At 42.0% G+C, this 23,162-nt stretch overlaps 2 protein-coding genes across 27 annotated transcripts in view; both read right to left on the bottom strand.

Annotated features, from left to right (window-relative positions):
* Positions 1–758: 758 nt before the first annotated feature.
* Positions 759–3,515, bottom strand: LOC129190415 (uncharacterized). Of its 4 annotated transcripts, XR_008572995.1 has the most exons (6): positions 2,990–3,515; positions 2,744–2,877; positions 2,104–2,251; positions 1,764–2,002; positions 1,380–1,650; positions 759–1,095 (listed from the first exon to the last, which is right to left on the bottom strand). XR_008572995.1 is itself a non-coding variant. In XM_054793102.1 (5 exons), the coding sequence occupies exons 1-5, from the start codon at positions 3,385–3,387 to the stop codon at positions 1,646–1,648; spliced, it is 924 nt and encodes a 307-aa protein (XP_054649077.1). In that variant the 5' UTR covers positions 3,388–3,515; the 3' UTR covers positions 1,307–1,645. The 4 variants fall into 4 exon arrangements, 2 of the variants coding, with proteins under 2 accessions (XP_054649077.1, XP_054649076.1); XM_054793102.1 differs by lacking the exon at positions 759–1,095 and having other exon boundaries at positions 1,307–1,650; XR_008572996.1 differs by lacking the exons at positions 1,764–2,002; positions 2,104–2,251.
* Positions 3,516–5,096: 1,581 nt separating this feature from the next.
* Positions 5,097–23,162, bottom strand: part of dlg3 (discs, large homolog 3 (Drosophila)) — a 137,142-nt gene continuing 119,076 nt past the window's right edge. For 8 of the 23 annotated variants that reach the window (XM_054791964.1, XM_054791974.1, XM_054791966.1 and 5 more), the window contains 9 exons: positions 20,440–20,616; positions 19,777–19,852; positions 18,826–18,928; positions 11,745–11,786; positions 11,442–11,492; positions 9,317–9,669; positions 9,141–9,250; positions 8,973–9,064; positions 5,097–7,664 (listed from right to left, as the gene is read on the bottom strand). In XM_054791964.1, coding sequence (XP_054647939.1) covers positions 7,558–7,664; positions 8,973–9,064; positions 9,141–9,250; positions 9,317–9,669; positions 11,442–11,492; positions 11,745–11,786; positions 18,826–18,928; positions 19,777–19,852; positions 20,440–20,616 — 1,111 coding nt within the window. In that variant the 3' untranslated portion in view covers positions 5,097–7,557. Of the gene's footprint in view, positions 7,665–8,972; positions 9,065–9,140; positions 9,251–9,316; positions 9,670–11,441; positions 11,493–11,744; positions 11,787–18,275; positions 18,322–18,825; positions 18,929–19,776; positions 19,853–20,439; positions 20,617–23,162 lie in introns of all 23 variants that reach the window. The other 15 variants (XM_054791971.1, XM_054791979.1, XM_054791976.1 and 12 more) reach the window with 6 other exon arrangements.

Here is a 23,162-nt window from a genome sequence, read left to right as displayed (position 1 = left end):
TTTAATTAATTATCTAATGATGTATTTATTTATTTAATTTTGGCACTTTTAATCCGGTGCAGTGGCTCATGAATTTATTTTATCTGTCAACCTCGCCCATCAAAGTCGGTGGGCAGATCCTAACACCTGATTAGTTACCCTGCACATCAAGTCAAGGCAAATCGATTCCAGATAATGGATTGATGCAGAGCTTGTGAACACATTCTGATACACTGGGTGGCGCTATTCACCTCTACGTTGGTTTGGATACTCTATCAAACAAAACTTTATTGACAACTCGGTCCTCTAGCCCCAATGATGATACATCGCATGAGGCGCAGGACAAAATGTCAACAACCTGCCCAAAGCTGCTGAGAGAAGCAGCGAATTTGATTGAAGAAGCTCTGAGCAGAACTCCTCCGGCTCCGGCGGCTCAGTCACAGCAAATACCTGCTGCTCCATCACGTCACGTTACACCTGTCCAAGGTAAGCTAAATAATTTAATGTTAGCCAGGTGTGCTACTAATCAATGACTCAGGACACAGGTAGAGGTTAATTTAGAACAATTTGGAGTTGGATCAAAAGTGTCTTTGCGGTAGGCTCATTACTGTGTACATGTTCAATGTAGCTAAATGGTGGGAGCATGAAACTAGTTCGCTAATCGGTAAATAGTGTCAGCTGGCAGTAACATGCCAAGATAGAAGTTGAGGCTGTTTGAGCTGATTGGTGACCATTGATGCCGCATCACTGGCTTTCTAAGGATGTTCATTGAAACGGGTATTAACACTTTATTTAAAAATGTGTTGTTCTCTTTACAAATGCTTCCATGTCTCATGGATAGATATGATCAATTAAAGTTTAACTAAATGTTGTCTTGAATCCATTTTATGACTTTTAGCTTCATCAGGTACACTGGCCCAGCTGCTGACATTCTGGGTTGGCTGGGAGAAGCTTCCTCCTGAACTGAAAGTGGAGATCTCTGGGGGAACCCTTCCTACGTCCGCCACATGCTTTGAAACACTAAAGCTGCCAGCTCATTTCAACCTCGGGGACTGACACAGTGCCTCCATGAAGACTGTGAGGTCCGTTCCGGTCGATCCCATAGTCTTCATAAACCTGAATGGAGGACAAGCATGATCAATCTTGTACTTGAAACTAGTCTTACACATCATTACACCATTTTTTTTTTATAAAACTGAATAGGCAACATTTAATTTCTCATCAACTTGGTGACCAAAAATAAGTCTTAAATTAGTAGTTATGCAGAGTATACACAATAGAAACTACAGCTCAGAGGTTGATCTTTGAAAGCTTTAACCTCTGTAGTAAAATATTTTCTCCAATAATTCCTTTGGAGGAACAGACATTTAAAAAGTGTTAAAAGCTGATCTTTCTTTAACCTCAGTAGGATCCTCCATAGGGCCTTGCTCTCTGTATCTTCTCCAGAGTTGCTGTGGTGACTGATTCCTTTCAGTTCTAAGACCAGGAAAGTTCCAAGCATCCCTGAAAGAGTCGAGGCTTTGCTGGATTAGTGGAAGGAAGCTCCAGTGCAGTGCAAAAAGATGGACTTCATTGTCTGGATTCAGTGTTCCCTGATCTTCCAATGAAGTGAAGATCTGATAGAAGAGGTCCAGGGCATGTTCATACACATCTCTCCACATCCTTTCTATTCTGTGTTTAGGAAAAAGAATGACAAGGTGATCATTTGTGTGACATATGCGAAAGAAGTACATTCAACTGGTATGCCGCTTGTGTGAGCCTAGTTGCCAAACATATTTAATTACCATTGATTGTGGACACTTCTGCCTTCTGCCTGTCGGTACCTCTGCTCCCGATCATGAATTCTGCTACATCTGCATTCTCGCCCCCTTTATCAGACCGAACCCTTGATGGCAGCCCGTACTGCTCAACAGCAGCGATAAAGCTCTGTAAGACCGTACTAGCTCTGTTATTGCCAGCCACAGTCAGGTAGACGACTAAACGACTGAATCCATCCACCCCACCGTGGACAACAAATCTCCACCTGTCAGGCAATTGTGAACACAAAAAGGTACAACTTTATTGTGAAACAATTCTAATGACATCTATAGAAAGAGGCATTATTTATCTGCTAGTATCACTGACCTGATGAGCTTATGATTGCCATCTATATGCCATAAAGAGTTTGGGCCAGGAACAGAATACTGCCGTCGTCTTAATACACGCAGTCTTAGACGCCTCATGTAGACTCCCTCTGCATCAACTCTGCGTAAAGACTCTTGCAGTCTTGAGACTGAGGGGAGGAAAATAAAATAAATAACCATAAACTCAATGCCAACTTCATTAGAAACACCTGTTCAATATACTTGACCAGTACTGGAACAACAACCGCTGTCAGGCTCTACAACACCTGTACCACCTGAACTATGTTGTAGACACTATGCTTTCTTTACACTGTTCTCTTTACTTGTCTTGCTTGCTTGCTGCTGTAACAAGTAAATTTCCCCGCTGTGGGATAAATAAAGTACATACATACATACATACATACAAAGTACCACTGTGATTGCCTAGTCTGTGTGCTGCGTTGCCTGGCAACAGACTAAGCGAACCGTTTTTTTTCCCGCGGAGCTATATAGCCTAACATCATTTATTTCATCACCCTCTTAACATTTCCTTACTCAGCACTGCTAAAAGCTGTGGTTGAACTTTAGTATAAAAGCAATATCACACGAGAGGTAGTGATGTTGTACTGTATATCGTTAAATATTGCCCATATTATACTCACTTGGAACACGCACACCTCGTGCATTCAGATGACCACGCATTAGCTTGTAGCCGGTGTTGGGATGTCTTCTGTGGACTTCACTTACAATACGGTCCAACTCCTCATCATTCACAGCTGAATACAGGTCTGTCTTTCTGCACAAACAAAAAACATGAACATCGAGTGATTCACTAAATGTAATATCGTTTCGGAGTGGATGAGACTGGCAATTCATAAACTGAAAACTCATGAATTTAATGTAAATACCTTAAACCGTATTGTTGCATGCGCCTCCTGATGGTCCTCTTTGACACTCCGAGCATCGCTGCAATTTGACAGGCTGGTAATCCACAATGAACGTGATGTTCCAGAGCGGCCCTGGGTATGTCAAATGCCAAACGCCCTGGTCCCTGTGTGTGCTCCTGTTGCACCCTGGTACCAGAAAAGCGGCGAAGTACTTCTTCTAAATTTGCAGTCACTCTACGGTCAACATCTTGGTCAGAAAGTGCGGAAATAACTCCAACAACTTCAATAAGTTCCTCTGCTTTACACGCTACATGCTCGGGGTCAGCAGGTCCTGCTTCCACGTACTCTGCAAGGTCTAAGACATCTCTCACCAACTCTGTAGAAAGTTCACGGAGATCCTCCATCAACACAGCCGCCATGTTTCTACTTTCGGTTTCACGGCAGACCAAAGCAGTGGATAAGACAAGATTCGCGTTAGCCCCGCCCACTGACTTTGATGGGCGAGGTTGACAGATAAAATAAATTCATGAGCCACTGCACCGGATTAAAAGTGCCAAAAATAAATAAATAAATAAATACATCATTAAATAATTAATTAAATATGTCATTAATTAATTAAAATTTATTTAATTCCAATTATAATTAATTAATGACATATTTAATTAATTCATTACATATTTAATGAATTATCTAATGATGTATTTATTTATTTAATTTTGGCACTTTTAATCCTCCATAGTTTGGTGGATGACTATGACCTATTCTTCTACACATGTTGAAAAACAAATCATCTGTAGCATTCAGGTCACAACTTGGCATCAGTAATGTACACTGATGAGACATTGTCTTACATGACATGACCTTAACATGCAGCCATGGCAAGTCCAACATGACAGTGGAAAAAGGTTATCCTCCCATCCCGTGTGGAAGTGGTACATTTTTGGCTTCTTACGTTGTCCTTCTTCCCCAATTTCAAACTCATTAAGTTTAGAATCAATAAATTGGGGGCTCTTACGTCCCTACAATGATCCCATTGCATGCACATAAGACTTGCATAATGTGGTGTAAACAAAGCTAGCAGTAGTGTTGTAGTGTACGTCTATGTATGCTAGATTCATGTAGGCCATCTTTTTTTTTTTTTTTACAACCCCAACAAGTGACTTACTGTATGTCTTATTACCACTCATCATGCCTACGGTATTAGGTAATAGGAGTGTAAAGGTGATTATAGGGGTCTTATTTCATGTTTACAGGGATTTAATTATGTTAAAAAGCGTATTTAGAAAGTCAAACAGGTTCATCCACTATATTATTATCAGGGGTGCACAATACTTATCGGTCCGATATGAAGGAATTATGACATCATACTGATAAATCTGATAACATTAAAAATAGCTCTGATAACTAATCATAAAAGAAAAAAAAAAACGCTCCAATGAGGCGAGATTACCCATACTGTCCTGGTGAGCAAAGCAAGCGCGCCTTTTTTCCTCCTGCCTGTGATGTTAACGACCTGTCGTACCTTCCCCTGAGCTCACTTGGAAACACACATTCCAAGGAAGGAAGGATGTTGTCCCAAATGCTGTGATGAGGTGAAAAAACTCCATTGAGCACACAAAAAACCTCATCAGCCACCTGAAATACCAGCACTGCTGCGTTTGAAAAGTGCAAAAGGTTTGCCAGAGAACCGGCTGCTGGGAGCGTGTGCCCGAATACAGTGCACCTTGCTGGGCCACAGCAGGTGACTCCTCCCCCTCTATACTCTGGTTCTCCTGGTAGTAGTGATGCCATCATATTTCATTTGGACTAATCAACATATACAGTACACATATATAACAATATATACATATATAACTATATATATATGATTTTTTTTTGGTAAAAAGTATTTTTTTTGTAATTTTTTTCCTAAAACATAGAAAGACAAAACCTTGTTAGCATCAACATGTCAATTTTTCCTCTTTACATTTTTGCTCTGTTTTTCCCATTTTTAAAGTTTTTTTATTCTATTATATCTACAATGAGTCCCCCCCCCCCACCCCCCAATCTCACTTTGGGCACCCCGAACAATCCATGCAGCTGCCCCGCCCCCAAGTATTCAACTGTAATAAGGAGCGTGCCAAAGTCGTAACCGAGTCACATATTTTATTTTCAAACAAATAAACTCTTGTCAAGTCCCCCAGAATAAAGCCTCCCTCCCCCAAAAAAGAAAAAAAAATGTAGCAGGACCGCGTTCCGCTCATGATTTAGGACAGGGAAGACCAATGAGGCCGAGCGTCCTGATAGGCTGATAGGAAGGAAAGGACTGTACAATCAGAAGGGTTGGTGTTTGCAAGCACTTACTGCACACATGTGCCAGAAACACAAACATCACCCCTCCCCACCAGAACAAAATAGAAATACTGTAATAGCAACAAACAAGAACCCTGAACCCAACCAAAAGAGTCATATAATGTTGTCATCAGTGATAAACACACACAGGCGCCATGAAAGTGGAGTCTTTGGGCTCAGACACGGCTGACTGAGGTATGATGAGTACCGCACACGTCGTCTTTTTAACAGTCAGCAACGCTTTCACAAACCAGTCCATCATGTGGCTTCGCTTTTTTTAAAATCCCGCTTATTTTACAATTAGACGCTCATTCTGTACACCCACAAGTTATCACATGTGGACACGCCCCATAAGTGAGGGGCAGGAGGGGGCGGGGCTCCGCTTGGCTCCTCCCCTCCCCTGACTAGTTCCCATAGGCATCTGAAGAGAAATAGCAACAATACAGCACATCTTTTTTATTTTATTTTTTTAAGTATGGAAATGATAGCTTTCAACTCGACTTACCTGACATTTGTGGGCTATAAAACTTTTTTTTGTCCCAGTTTGAATCACACATGCACGAAGCACAGGTGAGGAGGGGGCGGGGTTAGCAGCCGGGGTATATCTGCTGGAGGAAGAGGGGGGCGGGGCTTATTTACATTGTACAGCTACCACACCCTCTGAAACAGTCTGCAAAGTTTGTTTTTTTAATGGCTGTGTTCCCTTCAGTTTTTCCCTGAACTCGTCGTCGGGGCGGGGAGGTGGGGGCGTTGACACAGGTGATGACAGCTGGTGTAGCAGTGGTCGTCTGCCAGGGGAGGGGGTGGGGGTAACGGGTAGACCCAGAGGTCTATGTTGGCACTTCCAGTTGGCTCTGAGGAAGGACAGGAAAAACAAAATCCTTCACGTTTAGCGGTAAAAAAAAAAGAAGAAAAAAAGTTGTGCTGCATTCAGGGACCCTCTCAGGCGTACATTTATGTTAGTGTTTTTGGTGGGAAGAATTGGGGTGTGGAGGCTGTGGGGGTGGGACAATCCAAAAACAGCTTGTTTCGGCTCTTTTTTGTTAGTTTTAATTGTCATGACATCCAATACAATTATGGTGTGGTTCTACTTGTGATAAGGTCGCCATGTTGGCAGCAGCTAGGACAGTACCATGAAAGAAAGAAACCAACCCCTCCGGAAGGAAGGCAGAGCGTGTAAGCGGGTGGTCTGCAGCTAATTGGGGGTTGGGGGGCGCTAAATAGATGAATGGATTCTTGTCGTGCTTCAAAAAAGTCAGTCAAATGATTGGGGACTACTTTGTGTTGTGGTCCCAAAAGGTCATTATAGTATTTGATGTAAGGCAGTTTGGTGTTTTGCAGAACCCACTTACATGTCTCTACTCCCCCCCCCAGCCAGCCTTCTTTGCACAAAAGAAAAATTCAAATTGCCAAAGAAATGAGAAGAAACTAAAAGTGAAATCTAACAGCCCTCCAAAAATGGATGAGTCAAGTGAAGTGTAAAACTGTAGCGTTTTTGCCTTTCAATATATACTGAATATATATATATATATAATATAATATAGTAAAATCTCATCAGGATTTTATTCATCTTGTGATTTGATAATATAAATGTAGGGATTGATCATTTGTTCCCAACTTAATGGCTGCTGACCAAAGTGATAAATAGATTCCATTTCCCATCAGCCATTAGAAACAAGAGTACCGTCAGCAGGGCTCCATTTTATTTCATCCAGTCACTTTTGGAAAAAGAAAAAACAAAACAAAAATCATCTGTCTTTTAAACGTGATTGGATGAACATTTACAAAGTGTTCCAACTAGATGTGATTTTGTCTGTTCCCCCCTGCGACTCTCTCCTCTCCTCTCCTCTCCTCTCCTCCTGGTTTGTGTGGAAACATTCTGATCTTCAGTCAGTCCCAGTTCACAAAAAGGAGCTCCTTTAGTTTTCCCTTTTGATTTTTTTCATTATTGTTACTATTATGACAAATGACTCCTCCAGAATGGCATTTCCAGTCTTCAATGGATGGGTTTGAGTAAACTCATGCAGGGGGTGTGTGCGTGTGTGTGTGTGTGTGTGTGCACGCACAGTCACAGTAATTCATGGTGATAAGACTTCTTTTTCATTTAGAGAGTAACATAATGATGACACTAAAACTTTATATGAAACATAGCTGTAAAAAGGGGTGAAGATGTAGGGATTTTGGGGGGAGGTTGTGGGCGGTTGGGTGGGTATTCTCTGGGAGGCAGGTGGGGAACTTTTGCACCGATGATGGGCAGCTCAGAGCTTCTCTGGGGAGGGGATCCAGATGTATGGACCAGACTGCTCTTCAATGATGAGCTTGATTTTGTTGTAGATCTCCTCTAGCGAATCACCCTGTACAATAGCTACACACACACACACACACACACACACACACACACACACACACACACACGCACACAGAGTATCAGTGACCTACTACCATTTAGGCAGTATATAATTCAACAAGAAAACTAAAAAAAGAAGGAAAAAACAAACAAAAGAAAAAAGCAATTTTACGAGAATAAACTCATAATATGAGGAAAAATAATGTCATTTTAGTAGCACAGAGGTGAAACATTAAAGAAAAAATGCTATTATTAAAAGTTGAAATAGGATAAGCAAAACAAAATAAAGTTGTCATTTTTGGAAAATTAGGTTGGGGACTTTTCTTTTATATTATGGGAATAAAGAAAATGTAGATTACATAAGAAGGAGGTTGCAATATTTGGGGAAAAAGGGTGCCAAAGAGTGAAGTTGATACCAATATGCTTTTTCAGCTCTCTGTCAAAGCTGAGATGAAATATCTACAACTTGCTAGCATATCTACACGTGTTGCATCCTTTCATTTTCACTTCGTGGCCCTCACTGACCTGGAAAAAGGTTTGGACACCCGTGTGTGTCAGCTGTGTGGCTGTTTTTCATTCAAGTCCAAAATATAGGTTGCAGCCGAGCCGAGAGAACTTCAATAGCCAAGATGTTTATATATATATATTTTTTTCACTTTAACACTCGCTCGCTCCCGAAGACGGATTTATACCTCTTTTACGTTTTTTTGCGTGAGAGGCCTGCAGACGAAATGAAGTCAGTCACTGCACTTTTAGGCCATAAAAACAGCCACAAGGTGGCAGAAGTGCATTTGATAAGAGCTCGGCATTTACACTCAATGTGTGGAGTGTAGCTGCAGAAGCTTATGCACTGAAGACAAATTTTAACACATGCGTGCGGACAGTTTAATTCCAAATGTGAAAATTGTAAATAGATTTAAAACTCATTTGTGTTGTGTATGTTGTTATAGTTGTTCAGATATTTGAGCTGTCACAAAAGCAACAAATATGTGTCAAAGTGAAAGCTCTGCTTAAAATGGATCTTTTCACAAAAAGCTGCTTTTCTTCCTGTTTTAGTTGGGAACTGATATTTTCCTGAAACTTACCTATGTTCTACTGCTGATTACTAAAGAACACAAAAAGGTAGAATGATGAAAAAAATCTGAGCTATTTTTGTTGTCATTGTCACATCTGTCCAAAGGTACCTTTAGTACCTGCTAGCGCCTGCTAGAGTGCGGGACGAGTGTATTTCTATTTATTGCTATGGAGTGAAGTAGCGTACTTTCCAAATCCAAAGAGATTGTTGGCTGGGCTGTAAGGTGTGTGTGTGTGTGTGCGCGCGCGTACCTGTGAAAAACTCTCCAAAGTCTTGCTCCAGCTTGACCGCCTTGTCAAAGACTTTATTGGCCTGCTCGTACGTCTGCCTCTTGTTCATTTCCCTGCAAGGAGGCGGGAATGAGGAGGTTAGCGTGGGAGGCGATGCCACACGCTCGCCATTGTCATCCACGTGCTTACATGAGGGCTTCGATGGATTTTGGTTTGATAAAGATGGCGATGGGGTAAAGTTGTGCTTGCTGCAGTCGTTTGATGGCGTTGCCCGACACGTCCAGGATGCAGTGCTTCCCCTGAGGACCACACATATTTATAGTTCATACACTGCAGTGGTTGACTCATGCTTAGGAGACGCGTACCCTCTCAGCCACAGTTCTGACAGACAGGATGCTGGTCCCGTACAGATTCTCATTGAACTGGCCCGCCTCGATAAACTTGTTATCTTGGATGTCTTTCTCCATTTGCTCCCGCGAGCCCACAAAGTGGTAGTCCTGACCGTCCATCTCGTTCTCTCGCCTCGGACGAGTCGTGTCTGTGGAAAGAAAACGTCCGGCGGGTTGGCTTTCTGTGTCGCCAGGCCGTCGTGTGAAGACGGGGGTCGCCAACTCACGAGGTACGCAGGAGCCAAACTTGTGAGGGAATTCGGAGATGAGGTCGTCGTTCACTCGGTCCTTCATGGGGCCCAGAATGATCACAGGTCTGGTGTAGTGGACTGGGTGGGCCAAGACACACAACAGCAAGTCTAACTCACTCACTGACTACACAAAGCGCCACCCGGGGGTGACTAAAATACAGTTGAAGTGCATTTACAAGGTAAGTTGAGCTTAACGTAATGACAAGCATGAGTAATGTCGAAACGACAGGTGTCACCAGACAAGAACGAGATGAGATTTTAACATGACTGAAGAAAAGTATGATGAAAAATGATGACAATGCAGTATGTAGCAATCTATTCCTTTCATTTCTACTATGCTACACTCTTCTGCACTGTGTGGATGCTAGCAGCCCCGCCTCCACCCACCAAGACAAAAACCGTATGACTGACAAAAGGGCTCACACGTTCATGCTGTTGTTCTATGGAACAAATGCGCCAAGGTGCTGAAAACAATGCAGAGTGAACCCTCTTCCTGCCTGTTTGGATGGCCTAGTGCCCACAAGACAGTTTTTTTCAAAGAAAATGTACACTTTTTTGGAAAATGTTGCCTGTCATCCACAATCCTTATGTGAAATGTGCACGTCTTTCCCTTTTCTGTGCATTATAAAGAGAGAACAGCAGCTAGCACGAGGCAGCTAACATTGCAGGTAATAGGATTCACCTATTTCATCTATAAAGCCCTCTAAAAACCTCCATAAACGCCAGCAATGCTCCACTTACATAACGTGACCAAGCTACAGCAGCGTTGCTATTGTATGAGCTAACACGCAACAACTACTTAACAGGCGTAGTGACACAGCGCCACCCAACACCTCAGGGCGCTACCGAGAGGTAACGTAAGCTACTGGAGCTGCTGCTGCTGCATCGCCTGGGAGTTTAGAGAAAGTTAATGCATAGCTTATAAATCATGCCTAGCACGTGTAGTGGAAGGTTGTGGCAATAAGCTTTCCAAATTCCACACGCTACCAACTTAACATCTGGACAGACTGAAGCAGTGGATACCGGCTCTCAACTCACAGCCGACGACATTGTGAGGAAGACTCGTGCACCCGAGGACTACACAAAGTCTGCCTTTGCTGCTGCTGTTGACGGGAGGAGCATTAGTTTCTATGCTGCTATGTGAAATCAATGCTGGCCAAAATAGTGGAAGTATTCCACGTTACCATGGATGTAGCTTTACTACAGCCTGGAGAGAAAACCCTAAACCTTGTTGGAGCTTCTTTAGAGGGCTATCCAGATGGAATAGGTGAACCCCATTACACCGCATTATTAGCAGACTCTTTTTACATGTTTTTATATCGTTACAATGCACAGTGTGTGCATTTTAAACGCATGCACACACAGTTCAGTTCCAAATGTTAAACCGTAAATAGTTGGTGTTATACTTGTAAATAAATTGTTATTTTGATGTAAAACAAGCATTTTTGTGTTGTTTATGTTGGTTTAGTTGTTTAGACATTGGAGTTGCCACAAAAGCAAAAAATATTTGTGTCAAAGTGAAAGTTCTGCTTGAAATGTATCTTTCCACACTAAGCTGCTTTTCTCCTGTTTTTTAGTTGGGAACTGATATTTTCCTGAAACTTACCTATGTTCTACTGCTGATTACTAAAAAACACAAAAAGGTAGAAACTAACTTTGTCCTGCTGAAAGACAGGAGCCATACAACACAATATTCAGTGTGCCTTGAAAGATCAGTCCAAATCGTCTAAAATGGCAGCTACTGAAGGGGCTGTCCTTGGCTGGGATTGAATGAGTTAAAAAGTGTCAAACATGCTGTGATTTTAGTGGGTTTTGTCGAGTATGCGGCCCTGCTTGTGTGAGTGACTTACTTTCCTGTCGAATGACGGGCTCATAGGAGAGGATTGTGTCTTCCTGGCCCTCTGTGATAAGAGAAAAGGCAAAGTCATCAGATGGCCGATATGAGCGTGCGGCCAAGCCTAGATGTCTTTATCCCTGCTAGGACAGATGGACTCTGTTGCTCACTTCAAACTGCCAATACCACCTCTGCCCCCAGACTACGCATCAAATATTGTCCAAAATCAAAAGGGGGTGTCGCTCTCAAAGAGTTGGAAGAACTACAAATGTGACCAGTAGATGAGTTCCCCCACCCCAAAACAAAGACAATCACTCACTTGAACTGCTTTCACTGTCACTCGTGTTGGATGTCAGGCATTCTGCAAAGCAAAACGGCACACATTAAACATTCAAGCAACAAAGCTACATCATGCTGACATCATGCATTCAAGCTGGGGTGTCCAGAGTGAGGCCTCAGGCCATTTGGAGCCCATGACTGTTTTTTTTAGTGGCCTGTAGTACATTCCAAAAAAATATCATTTAACAAAAAATCTGCAACAATTTTACAAGAATAAAGTCAAAATATTAAGAGAAAAAAAATGTGCAATCTATTGAGAAAAAGTTGTAATTTTATGAGAATAACTTGTAATATGAGGAAAAATATAATAATATAATATAACAACACATAATATAATAACAACACAACATTGAAATATTAAAGAAAAAGACATTTTTAAGTCATAATATGAGAAACAAAGTTGTAATTTTTGGAAAATTAGGTTGGGGGGAAAGCTATAATATTACAGGAATAAAGTGATAATACGATGGCAACAAAGCAGAATATTGCAAGAACAAAGTTGAAATTGTTGGAAATGTAAAAAAGAAGAAAACTGCAACAGGAATGAAAAAACAGCAGTGATTTCTCCAGAATAAGGTCTAAATATTGAGAAAAACGTTGCATTCCAACCAGGAAAAAAAGTTTACGTGAATAAACTCGTAATATTAGGATGCCGTCATTTTAGCAGCATAGAGCTGAAATACTAACGCAAGAATTCTTATTTTTTTTTAATCAAACATTACGATAAACAAAACTAGTTGTAAATTTAGGAACATTTGGTTGTGTCAAAAGTTTTATGGTAATAAAGTCCAAATGTTACATGAATAAAAGTCAAAGGAAAATATACGAAGATCATTGTATGAAGAAAGTTGAAATATTCGAGAGGAAAAAAAAACAGCAAAAATGGTGAAAAAAAGACTGAAGTTGGTACTTTTACCTACAAGACAAAGCTGAGATGAATATACTGTATATGACTTGTTAGCATGTCTACATGTGTTAAGATGAATATACTGTACAGACCCTTTCCAAAAAATTTGAATGTCATGGAAAAGTTGTTTAATTTCCATAATTCCATTCAAAAAGTTAAACTTTCATGGATTATAGATTCAGGGCCCACAATTTAAACCATTTCAAGTGTTTATTTTTACATAATTTGGGCTTCCAGCTCATTAAACCCACGAATTATTTATTTATTTATATCTGTATTAATGTCTCTTCTGTTGTTGTTGCTTAATTTATTGGTATATATGTTTATGTGTTTGTTTCTTATGTTCTTATTCTTTCTTGTGTTTTCTTTCTTTTCTTGGGAGAATGAACAGAATAAGATTTTCATTGCATGGTATAACTGCTGTTTTACCATGCACATGACAATAAAACTCTCTTGAATCTTGAAAACAGGAATTCAAAAAATTAGAATACTGTGAAGAAATCAGCCCAAATTTTGCAGGGCATGAATGTTCTAAACTGAGTGTCACACACTAATCATCTACTAAACTCAAATCACCTGCACAGGCTTCCCCAGGTGTCATTAAATTGCTTCAGTTTGGTTCAATTGTCTCAGTTGGGTTCAATATGGGGAAGACTGCAGACATGACAACTGGCCAGAAGACCATCATTGATACCCTCCATAGGATGGGTAAGCCACAAAAGTTCATAGCTAAGGAGGCTGGTTGTTCACAGAGTGCTGTGTCCAAGCATATCAATGGAAAGTCTAGAGGAAGGGCAAAATGTGGCAGGAGAAGATGCACCAGCCAAAGAGATGACCGTGGGCTTCAGCAGATTATCAAACAGGGAAGATTCAAGAATCTGGCAGAGATCCAGAAAGAGTGGAATGAGGCATTCAGACACATCCGGGAGATGGGCTACAACTCGGGTTCCTCGGGTCAAGCCACTTCTGAACCTGAGCCAACGTAGGAAGCGTCTCCACTGGGCCAAGGAGATGCCCATACCGCCAGAAGCACCAAAACCTGGTTTGATGCCCATGCCATCAGTGCTTGACTGGCCAGCCAACTCACCGGACCTAAACCCCATTGAGAATCTATGGGGTATTCTCAAGAGGAAAATGAGGGGCACCAGACCCAACAACAAAGAAGAGCTGACAGCAAGCATCAAGGAAATCTGGGCTTCCATAACTCCCAGGCAATGCCACAGGCTGATTGCTTCAATGCCACGTGGCATCGAGGCAGTGATTAAGGCAAAGGGATTCCCAACCAAGTATTGAAGATTAACATATCGTTTTGAAAGTACCATATTTTGATTGATTTGATGTGATCCTAATTTCTTTCTTTTTTTTTCCTGCAAAAACTGAGAAGTAAATGGTGATTTCTTCACAGTATTCTAATTTTTTGAATTCTTGGTTTTGTGCGTTTTTTGAGCTGGAAGCCCCAATTACGTAAAAATAAACAAACACTTGAAATCGTTTAAATTGTGGGCCATGAATCTATAATCTATGAAAGTTTAACTTTTTGAATGGAATTATGGAAATTAAACAACTTTTCCATGATATTCTAATTTTTTGGAAAGGGTGTGTATATGACTTGTTAGCATATCTACATGTGTTGCTTTATTAAATCCAGTGGCAAAGGTGCATTTTTATGTGGCCCTTGTGGTGTGTCGTGTGTGGCCGCCATGCACTGCTTATATTTGGCAAGTGGTTGTATGTGCTGGTGATAAGGAAATTAAGTGTTTCCTCAATGGAGTGTTTCCTATTCCAGGGACAAAGAAAACATTGAGTGTGTTACGATACTGAGCGCCTGGGGGGAGGCAGCGGCCATGCCAACGCTCAGCTCCAGTCACAGACCGTGTTGCAGCAATGTGCCCCAAAACAAGTGCCATTGGAAAGTAATGCTCATTGTCCTTTGGGAATGCATAGTATTTCTACACAGTACTAGGAACTCAAGTATTGGGAATGGGTCCCCTATTGCATAAAATGGACTTAAACACCTTGCTAGATGAGCCTAACCTGTCCAGAGAACAAAAAAGGCAGGCTTCGCTACACATCTTAATGAATTGTGATCAGTCAGCTACAGACGTGGGAGCTGTAAGTTGGATCATTTTCTTTTTGTCTTGAGTGAATAGGCTAAGCTAGCGTGCATGATGTTAGCACTGTAGCTCACATAGCCATGTGATGTATGCGACACACGGCATCTGTAGCAACACTTCCAACAACCTATTGCAGCACCTCCGACACGGCTTTAAAACGGGTGAAAAATGTTGTAAAGTGGGACCCTTTGAGAGGCGAGGCAGACGTTTGGATGGCATGTCTGGAGGCTGTGTTCTGTTGCAGCGCTCAAGGCAAGGCCCAGACAGGCATGCTGGGATGAGTTTGGAGTAGAAGAACAAGCACATGCCATCCAGACATGCACCAACCCTCGTAGAGAACAATGGAAGCTTTTACAGCCCAAATGTCCTTCAATTCTCAGGTGCTGTAGGTAGGGGGGGTGCAGGTTTGAAGGACAAGGCTGTTATTTATTACCGTAAATAGAAAAACATACTTTTATTTTGGTTGCTTCATAAAACAGAGTTTTTGTTGACTGGGAGGTGTAATGTATCCCAATAGTCATTCATATAGTCCAGGGGTGTCCAAAGTGTGGCCCGGGGGCCATTTGTAGCCCGTGGCTGATTTGATGTTTTTATTGGCCCTTGGCACATTTTAAAAATACAAAACAAGAAAACAGGAACATTGGAAAAGCTGCAATTTTCCAAGAATTGGGTAGAAATATTAAAATAAAGTCATAATATTATGACAAAAAGCCAACTGTATGAGCGTATGATCATACTATGAAGAAAACATGGAACAAGAACAAGTCAATAATCAAGTCAATGTTATGAAGACTTGCAATATGAGTCAAGCAGCATAAAGCAGTACAAATGTAATACTACACTTTATGTAGTCGCCTGCAGCAGAACACGTTGTTGTTGTTGTTGTTGTTGTTGCAGGGGTTGCTGGACAAAACGTTCAATATCAAAGAGGCCCGTGTGTCCTTGGATTTTATCGTTTGCAGCCCTCGCTGGGGAAAGTTTGGACACCCCTGATAAAGTCTTCTTAAAAGAACAGTGCACTTTTTTTTTTTATTTTGCGCATCACCCACAATCCTTCCCCCTTTTTTGGCATGTTTGTCCCACTTCAATGTTTCAGATCATCAAACTAATGTAAATGTTAGTCAGTGACAACACAAAATGCACTTTTTCAATGAAACTTTATTATTAAGGGAGAAAAAAAAACAAAGCTACATGGTCTTGTGTGAAAGAGTGGTTGGGCCCCCCTTAGCAATCAAGTGTTTGTGATAACTTGCAACGATCTCACACTACATCAAACAACATTAAAAGGGTTTTTTGGTAAATTTGTGATGGGCCTTAATGTTCTTTTTGTTCAGCAGTGGTTTTGGTGCTGCAACTCTGCCATGCAGGTCGTTTTTGTCACATTTTGCCCTGCATGGTGGATTAATGCACTGTCCTGTGATTTAGTCCCTTTTGTCATACAGTATACAACAACAGTCAAAAGTGTGGACACAGGGCCCTGCGGGTTTTTGGATTTTTGTCCTCCCTTAACAAGAAAAAGTTTCATTTAAAAGCTGCATTTTGTGTTGAGTTGTGTTGTTGACTAATATAGTCAAACTTGTCTTAGCGGCCACCTTTATAGAACGGCCACCTGCCTATAGCAGCCACTGAAAAATCCCCCGCAGCAAATTTACATGTTATAGACACTGTGTATAGCAGTCACCTGTCCAACGCGGCCAGCGGCCACCCATTTTGTCTCCCTTGGTCAATATCTGACTGCATATAGCGGCCAAATTACCAACTCAAGTAGAAGCTTCATGCACGAAAAAGTTTTTGTTTTTCAATCAATGAAGCCGTTGTGTGTAGGCTTTAATTACTGAGTCCTAGCTCAGTCACAATCATTCACAAGATCCACACAACCTGTCAGTTGTTCCACATAAAAAAGCAGTCTTCTTTTGAGCTTGCTATTTCCTGGTCAAACATGTAACTTTAAGAGCATGTGCACCAAAACATTACCGCAAAGTAGGCTGGAAACAGGACGTGCTCCCAGTGACGCTACAATAAAAAAAACATACGCTAGCATGCATGCGGCAGCGGGAGCAAAACTGAGTTGGGTTGTACTTAATTGAAGTATTTTAGAATGTACTCACGTTATTTTTCATCAATCCTCATCCACAAATCCATCAAAGTCCTCATCTTCTGTATTCAACACAAACAAAGCCGTCTTCTTTTCCGTTCGCTACTAGTCTGTTAACTTGTCAGTGTTATTCAGCTCCGAAGCAAAGAAGGAAACTTCTCCTGTTGCTCCTGCCAACTTTATTTATTGAACGCGGCCACCAGACAGCAGCTCAGAACACACACACATCTCTCAGCATCGTCTCTCCTTCCTGCTTGCCCACAAGGCAAAGGTTAAACAAGCCCCACTACATAGCTGTCCAGCCAATGCCTGTAAGAAATGACACCGTTTATTTCCTGGTGTGCACTGGTCAATACTGTAATGCCGCTTGTTGTGGGGAAGGAGAGACTCACGTCGCCGATGCACTTTAATGGCTTTATTAACAGCGGAGAACACTGCAGGACTTTACATCCACGCCAACATAAACACACTTCCCAACTCTCTCCAAACTCACAGCTAGCACTGAGCCTAGCTTTCCTGCTCGGGACGCCCACCGTCACTTCCTGATGAACTAAAGCTTTAATGACACTCTGCCGTATAAAAAGTAAATTATTAAAAACAAGCGTAAGACATTACTAGCACAGCTTTGTTCTGTGGGTCGTGGATATATTCTATCAGTTATTATTAAGCCTCTAGCTTCCTTTTAGTAAGTAAAAACCTTGGCTATGATTGCACTACATTGTCATGTAGACCTACAAAGTACACTTGGAAGAACAACAGGTGAATAAATGTATTGCAACTGATGTGAAACTGATGAGGGGTAGGATTAAATAAGTTCTGCTTCTTCCTACTCCTTTTTGGACAAGCAAAATTGTGAATTGTACTATGTGATGTGCTACTGTTTTACTCATATGCATGTTCAGGATTAAAACCATGAATCATGATAACAAGCCTAGCAGTGCTGTACAACTTTTATCTGCAGTCCACAGTGCCCTCTACTGGTCAACATTATTATTAATTCCCCCCCCCTTTTTTTCCTCTACTGGTCAACGTTCAAACTGGAAGCCAACCTGTCTATAGTGGCCACTTTTGCAGACTCCCTCTAGTGGCCGCTATAGACAAGTTTGAGTGTTTACGTTTGTTTGATGATCTCAAACATTTAAGTGTGGCAAATGGCAGTTTTATTCTTTAGAAGGCACAGAAAAGAGAAAGACGTGTGTTCATGCCTCATAAGGATTGTGGATGAAAGGCAAAATTCAAAAACGAAAGTGCACTTTTTAAAACGGCTTCCAGCCAATTTAAGGTGTGTGTCTGCAAGTCCATGTGCCACGGCATTCCCAGCTTGGTGTACCGTGACAGCACTTTTCTTGGGCAAGGCGGGGTGGGGTGAGGGACACAGGACAACCACACACTTACTCAAACTCTTTGATCCATAAAAGTCATCGCTTAACCCTGGGAAGTCCTAGGTGTCCCGACAGGTGAGAGCAGAGAACAAACACAGAAGAGAGCAGAGAGGACGAAGAGGTTAGTGATAGTTGGGCCAGAGAGGAAGAGGAGTGCTGTGTGTTTTTGTGGTGTTTTGACAAATCATCTACCCAAAATGTCTAAACAAGATTTGATTGTTCATGTCAGCCATGATGGAGTTACAGCGTCTGAGTGTGTTAGTGCGGCCAATAACCACACACACGCATACACGCACACATGCACGCAACCGCAGCCGTCCACTTCTCTGTGCCCGTGGACCCCAGAGAGGTGGTCACATGAGCAGCCTGCATGTGGACCCCTCTGTGGGGCCATGAGAGGGATGACAGCAAAGCATCCCTTTGGAGGTGAGTGGAAGGAAGGAAGGAAGGATGGATGGAGGTGGAAAGACAAACTAAAGAAGTATGAAAAAGGAGGGAAAAGAAAGGATGAAAGCAACGAGCCCACCCCCCCACAAATTTAAAATCACACAGCTGGTACTCACGTTCAGACTCCACCAACTCCTGCACAATATTCTCCTTGCTCTTGTAAAACGGGAACTTTCGCGACAGGTTGAAGCTTTTTTTGCGCTTTACTTTGACTGGCTGCTTTGTTGGTGTGGGGGAGGGGGGGGGGGGGGGGGAAGAGGAGTGGTGGGGAGGGAGATGAGGGTGAAAACAAAAACAGAATATGGATTTCAATGACAATACTCAAAAGCCATGCAAAACAATATGGAATGTAAGAAACCAAAAGAAGAATGAGAAAGCAGGTAATGGGTGGAAATGAATCATGTATTCATGTGAGGACACAGGCGGCCTTTGGTCAGCAAAAACATACACAGCTTGATAAATACATGAGACGTAAGGCTATACGGTATATTGGCTGGATTTACACTGCAAGTTTACATTTGCTCCAAGTAACCACTGGTGGGACGCTGGCACCATTTAGTGCAACACAGTGAACACCAGTACTTCAGATATATTGCATCTCATTGGACTGACGCTTCCCAACATCGTTTACGTGCAGGTGACCTCAACATTAGCACAGTTTTCCTTATTGTAAACAGACGACCAGATGCACGGCTTAAGATACCATTCAAATAACGATTTGATTCGATTCAACAGTTCCATTTGTTGATGTAGGGATGGAGTCTTTTCAGATGTGTAAAAGAGCACATCATGTCCCCAAGCATGCTGTAAGGCAGGGGCACAATGATTAAAAAATCTAATCAAATAAAACCCCAGGTGTGTCTGGGTGGGCAGGCTGGGACTGACAGGGCAGATGGAACTGTGTCACTTGAACCTTGCAGTGGAAGTCCAGCCATCGGGCTCTTGTGTGTAATCCGTATGGTTACGTGATCGCTCTTTGTGTTGTGGTCCCGTTCCCACACAGAGAGAGTGGGAGGAAGTAGGCCACCTCACTGGTGGTAGTAGCTGGCCCTCAAATGCTTACTTACCCTATTTGACTCAATCATGCCTGTCCGGGCGTGGAACTTGACTGTTTTTAACCTGGCCCGCTCTTTTTTCTCCACCCTGGGAAACGTACATTGAAAACAGGCAAAAAAAGAATCAGGTTATGGTCAAGTGAGTTGTGGCGACAGGTCTCCACATTGTCCCACTAGTGTACGACACGGTACGCAGGACATGCATTTTGCCCACATGGGCATGCATTGTCACTACCACTTCCTGCTTACGTGAAGCAGTGGTGGCATTATTTGGTCTCACATGCCCTGGTTTCATCCATTCCTCTATTTGCAAGGGAACCTACAAGATGTTGAACCTCAGAAGAAGCTCCCATTGCAGAAGAGTAAAGTAAAAAGCTGTATTTTCTCTGAGCTGCAGAAAGAGCAGCAAGAAGGCATAAACTAGAATAAAAAGAGGCACGGACAGTGTGGGAGAGGGAATTGCTGGCTACAAGACATTGCTTTGGGCATTATGATTAGTTACTGACAGAAATTCACAAGGAAGATCCAAAAGGATACAGAAATTACTGAAGAATGCCTGCAGCCCCACACAGTTTACCCATACTGACAAGGGCCCTACTTACTCATTCGCACACAAAATTGTGTACCACTGCTGGGACAAAATGCATGCACGTGTAAACGAGGCTGGAGCGTTACCTTTTCTTGCTGGGAATAACCCCAATCTGCTCGCTCTCCCCGTGAGGCGTCACCAGCCTCGCCTGCCACCACTCGTCATCTGACGCATTTATGACATGGAGGATGTCGCCGTAAGAGAAGCTGAGACCCTGGCTGGGCAGGCAGCTGTCCCTCGTCCGGTCGTAGTCGAATAAAGCTCTGTAAAGACAAAAGGCTTCCGTTCACCATCCAAAAACCATCACTTGTCATCGTGTGTAGGGCTTACAAAATTAGTCACCCTCCAAATTCTTTTTTTTAAAACCTTCACGCTTACTTTATCGGCATAGAGTGTGCTCTTTTGTGACAGTAAATATAAGGTATGTTAATTCAATGCAACAGTCCTTACATTTATTGATGCAATACACCACGAGCCAATTTCCCCCCCAGTACTTCAGAAAGGGAAGTAGCTTGGCTAACGTTTCTAATGCACACATTGCCACTAAATCCTTAACTGTAATGTGCGTGCTTGTGGTTAAGGAAGACAGTCACCAGTGCAATTCCAATTGCGTTATTAATATAAGACATTTTGTATGATACATATGTGGTGAACAGCGCCCTTCTTTACTTATGTTGTGTGTCTTGAGAATGGCTGCTGATGGTTAAGACGAGCTGGGAGCGAGAATAAATGTGACTCTCGTCTTTATTTTACTCAGAAGTTGCACGGCGTCAGCAGGGATCGTACAAGCGGTAAAACAGTCATACCCTCGCACACACACAACCGCGAGCAATGTGCAAACTCTCCTACTATACTTGCTAATGAGCGATCAAGACTTGAATGACTATTAAACATATTGCCTCATACTGGTGGTAAAAAATAGTTTGAAGTTACTTTGTGATAACAGTTGGCTGGAAGGTTGGACACTTCAAAATAAAAGACCTGGTGTAGACACTCTTAATAATGCCATAAAAAGGCTGTGCCCAAACTTCTGACTGTTATAGTATATGATAAAGGGACTAAATCGGAGGAAAGTGCTGCTTCCAACCCAGTTTTTAGTAAATGCGTTAATCCAATATGCAGGGCAAAATGTGGCAGGACGTAAATCTGCAGTCACCAATGGCCAACAGCATTCAACAGCTTAAAAAAAACCCCACTTCCCACTGGTTGACTGCAGGATACACGGACATGCAGTTATCTAGAAAATTCCATCCAAACTATAAGCCTGTCAAGTTTCCAGCTTCTATTCGCCAGGTGGAAAAAGAGTCAGAACCTGTTTGGAAAGCATGCATACTGGTAATGGCACCAGTCTTCCACTAAAGTATATAGTCGTTGTTGTCAGTCAAAACATGTCACCAACTCGTAAGATAGGTCACCTGGGCACTATTCATACCTGCTTTACTGGTTTAAACTCACCTACAAGGCTATCTCTAGGATGTACACTAAGGGTTCTTTGTTGGTCTCTCTACTTTTAGTGGAAAACAAAACCATGTGCGTCTTTTGTCTAAACAGCCTTCCCTTTAAGGCTGATGAGTGATGATGGGACTCATGGCCTCTACTTGTGTGTAACAGTGCTCATGCACGTTTTGTTTTGTTTCGCCCATTTCAAAGCTCACCTTGCAGGCTTAACGCCTCCACATTCCTGAGGCTGGGCTGGGAGGACATGCATCAGCTGGATAACTAGACAGCTTTTACAGCATTACTGTGGACTTAGTCATCTACACTGGAGCAGGCTAGGCTCTACCTGCCTCATACGGGCTGGGCAAGGCCCACTGGACCTGCAGTTCGACTACAATATGAAAGTAAAAGTTTTATCCAAGTCAATCTAGTGATGTATTGATTAACTCCTACTTTAGTGAACTCATCAAATAACTTTGCATTTAGTAGTGCAGTAACCTTCATCACCTTGCTTTCACATTTAGTAGCGCAGTAGTATGACAAGTACTACTGTCAGTCCACAGTAGTAATACACACAATGTCAGCCTGGAACTGCAACACTTTTAGTTCAGCAAGAACCTAAAAGTTTGCAAGGTTTTAGCTACAAACAATGTTGCTTTGGTTGTTTGTTGGCTTGGTATACAGGAGGGTTGTGAACCACAAAACCATGCCACCATAAATCTAAATCACCATTACACATGATTTTCCTAAAAAAAAAACCAAACAAACCGATTTCTTGCAAGCAAAACATATAGCCCTACACAGAATAAATGTAAATCTTATGCAAGCATACAAGCATTGCCATGTCAAAATAGAAAAATTAATCTCTTGTACAAAAAACCTCACATGCTAGTTTGAAATGAGCAGGCACGTTTCACTCAACAAAATGAACTTAGAATGTGTTTCATGAATTTGGCAAAATAAATGTTCAACTTTTGCTACTTGTTGTAGCTATAAATGATAAATGAGCTATAAATGATAATTCTGTTTAAAATTGAAATTAAAGCGTCAGGAAAAGAAAAGTGGCTAAACTGCCTTGAGTGCACGCTGAACAAACAACAAATTGAAGTCTGGAAAGAACTGTGAACAAGGCAAAATTACTCAAATTTTGACCGCGTTGTCTTTTGTACCCCTGGGGAGGATCAAAAAACCATCACAGCAGTTTTACATCGATTAGAAGCTTTAGATGTCGGTTTCGGTTATTTTTCAATGAATCGCTCAGCCCTGGGACCGGATATCCTGTTTGACAAGTGAGAGATACAGCTGCATGGGTATCAGCCTCCTGGATGGATAACAGCCAGCCATAAATCCTTAGACGAATGGATTGCAGAGA

Source organism: Dunckerocampus dactyliophorus, chromosome 11, assembly GCF_027744805.1.
Source record: "Dunckerocampus dactyliophorus isolate RoL2022-P2 chromosome 11, RoL_Ddac_1.1, whole genome shotgun sequence".
NCBI classification, from domain to species: domain Eukaryota; kingdom Metazoa; phylum Chordata; class Actinopteri; order Syngnathiformes; family Syngnathidae; genus Dunckerocampus; species Dunckerocampus dactyliophorus.
This window is presented reverse-complemented; position numbering and strand designations above follow the sequence as displayed.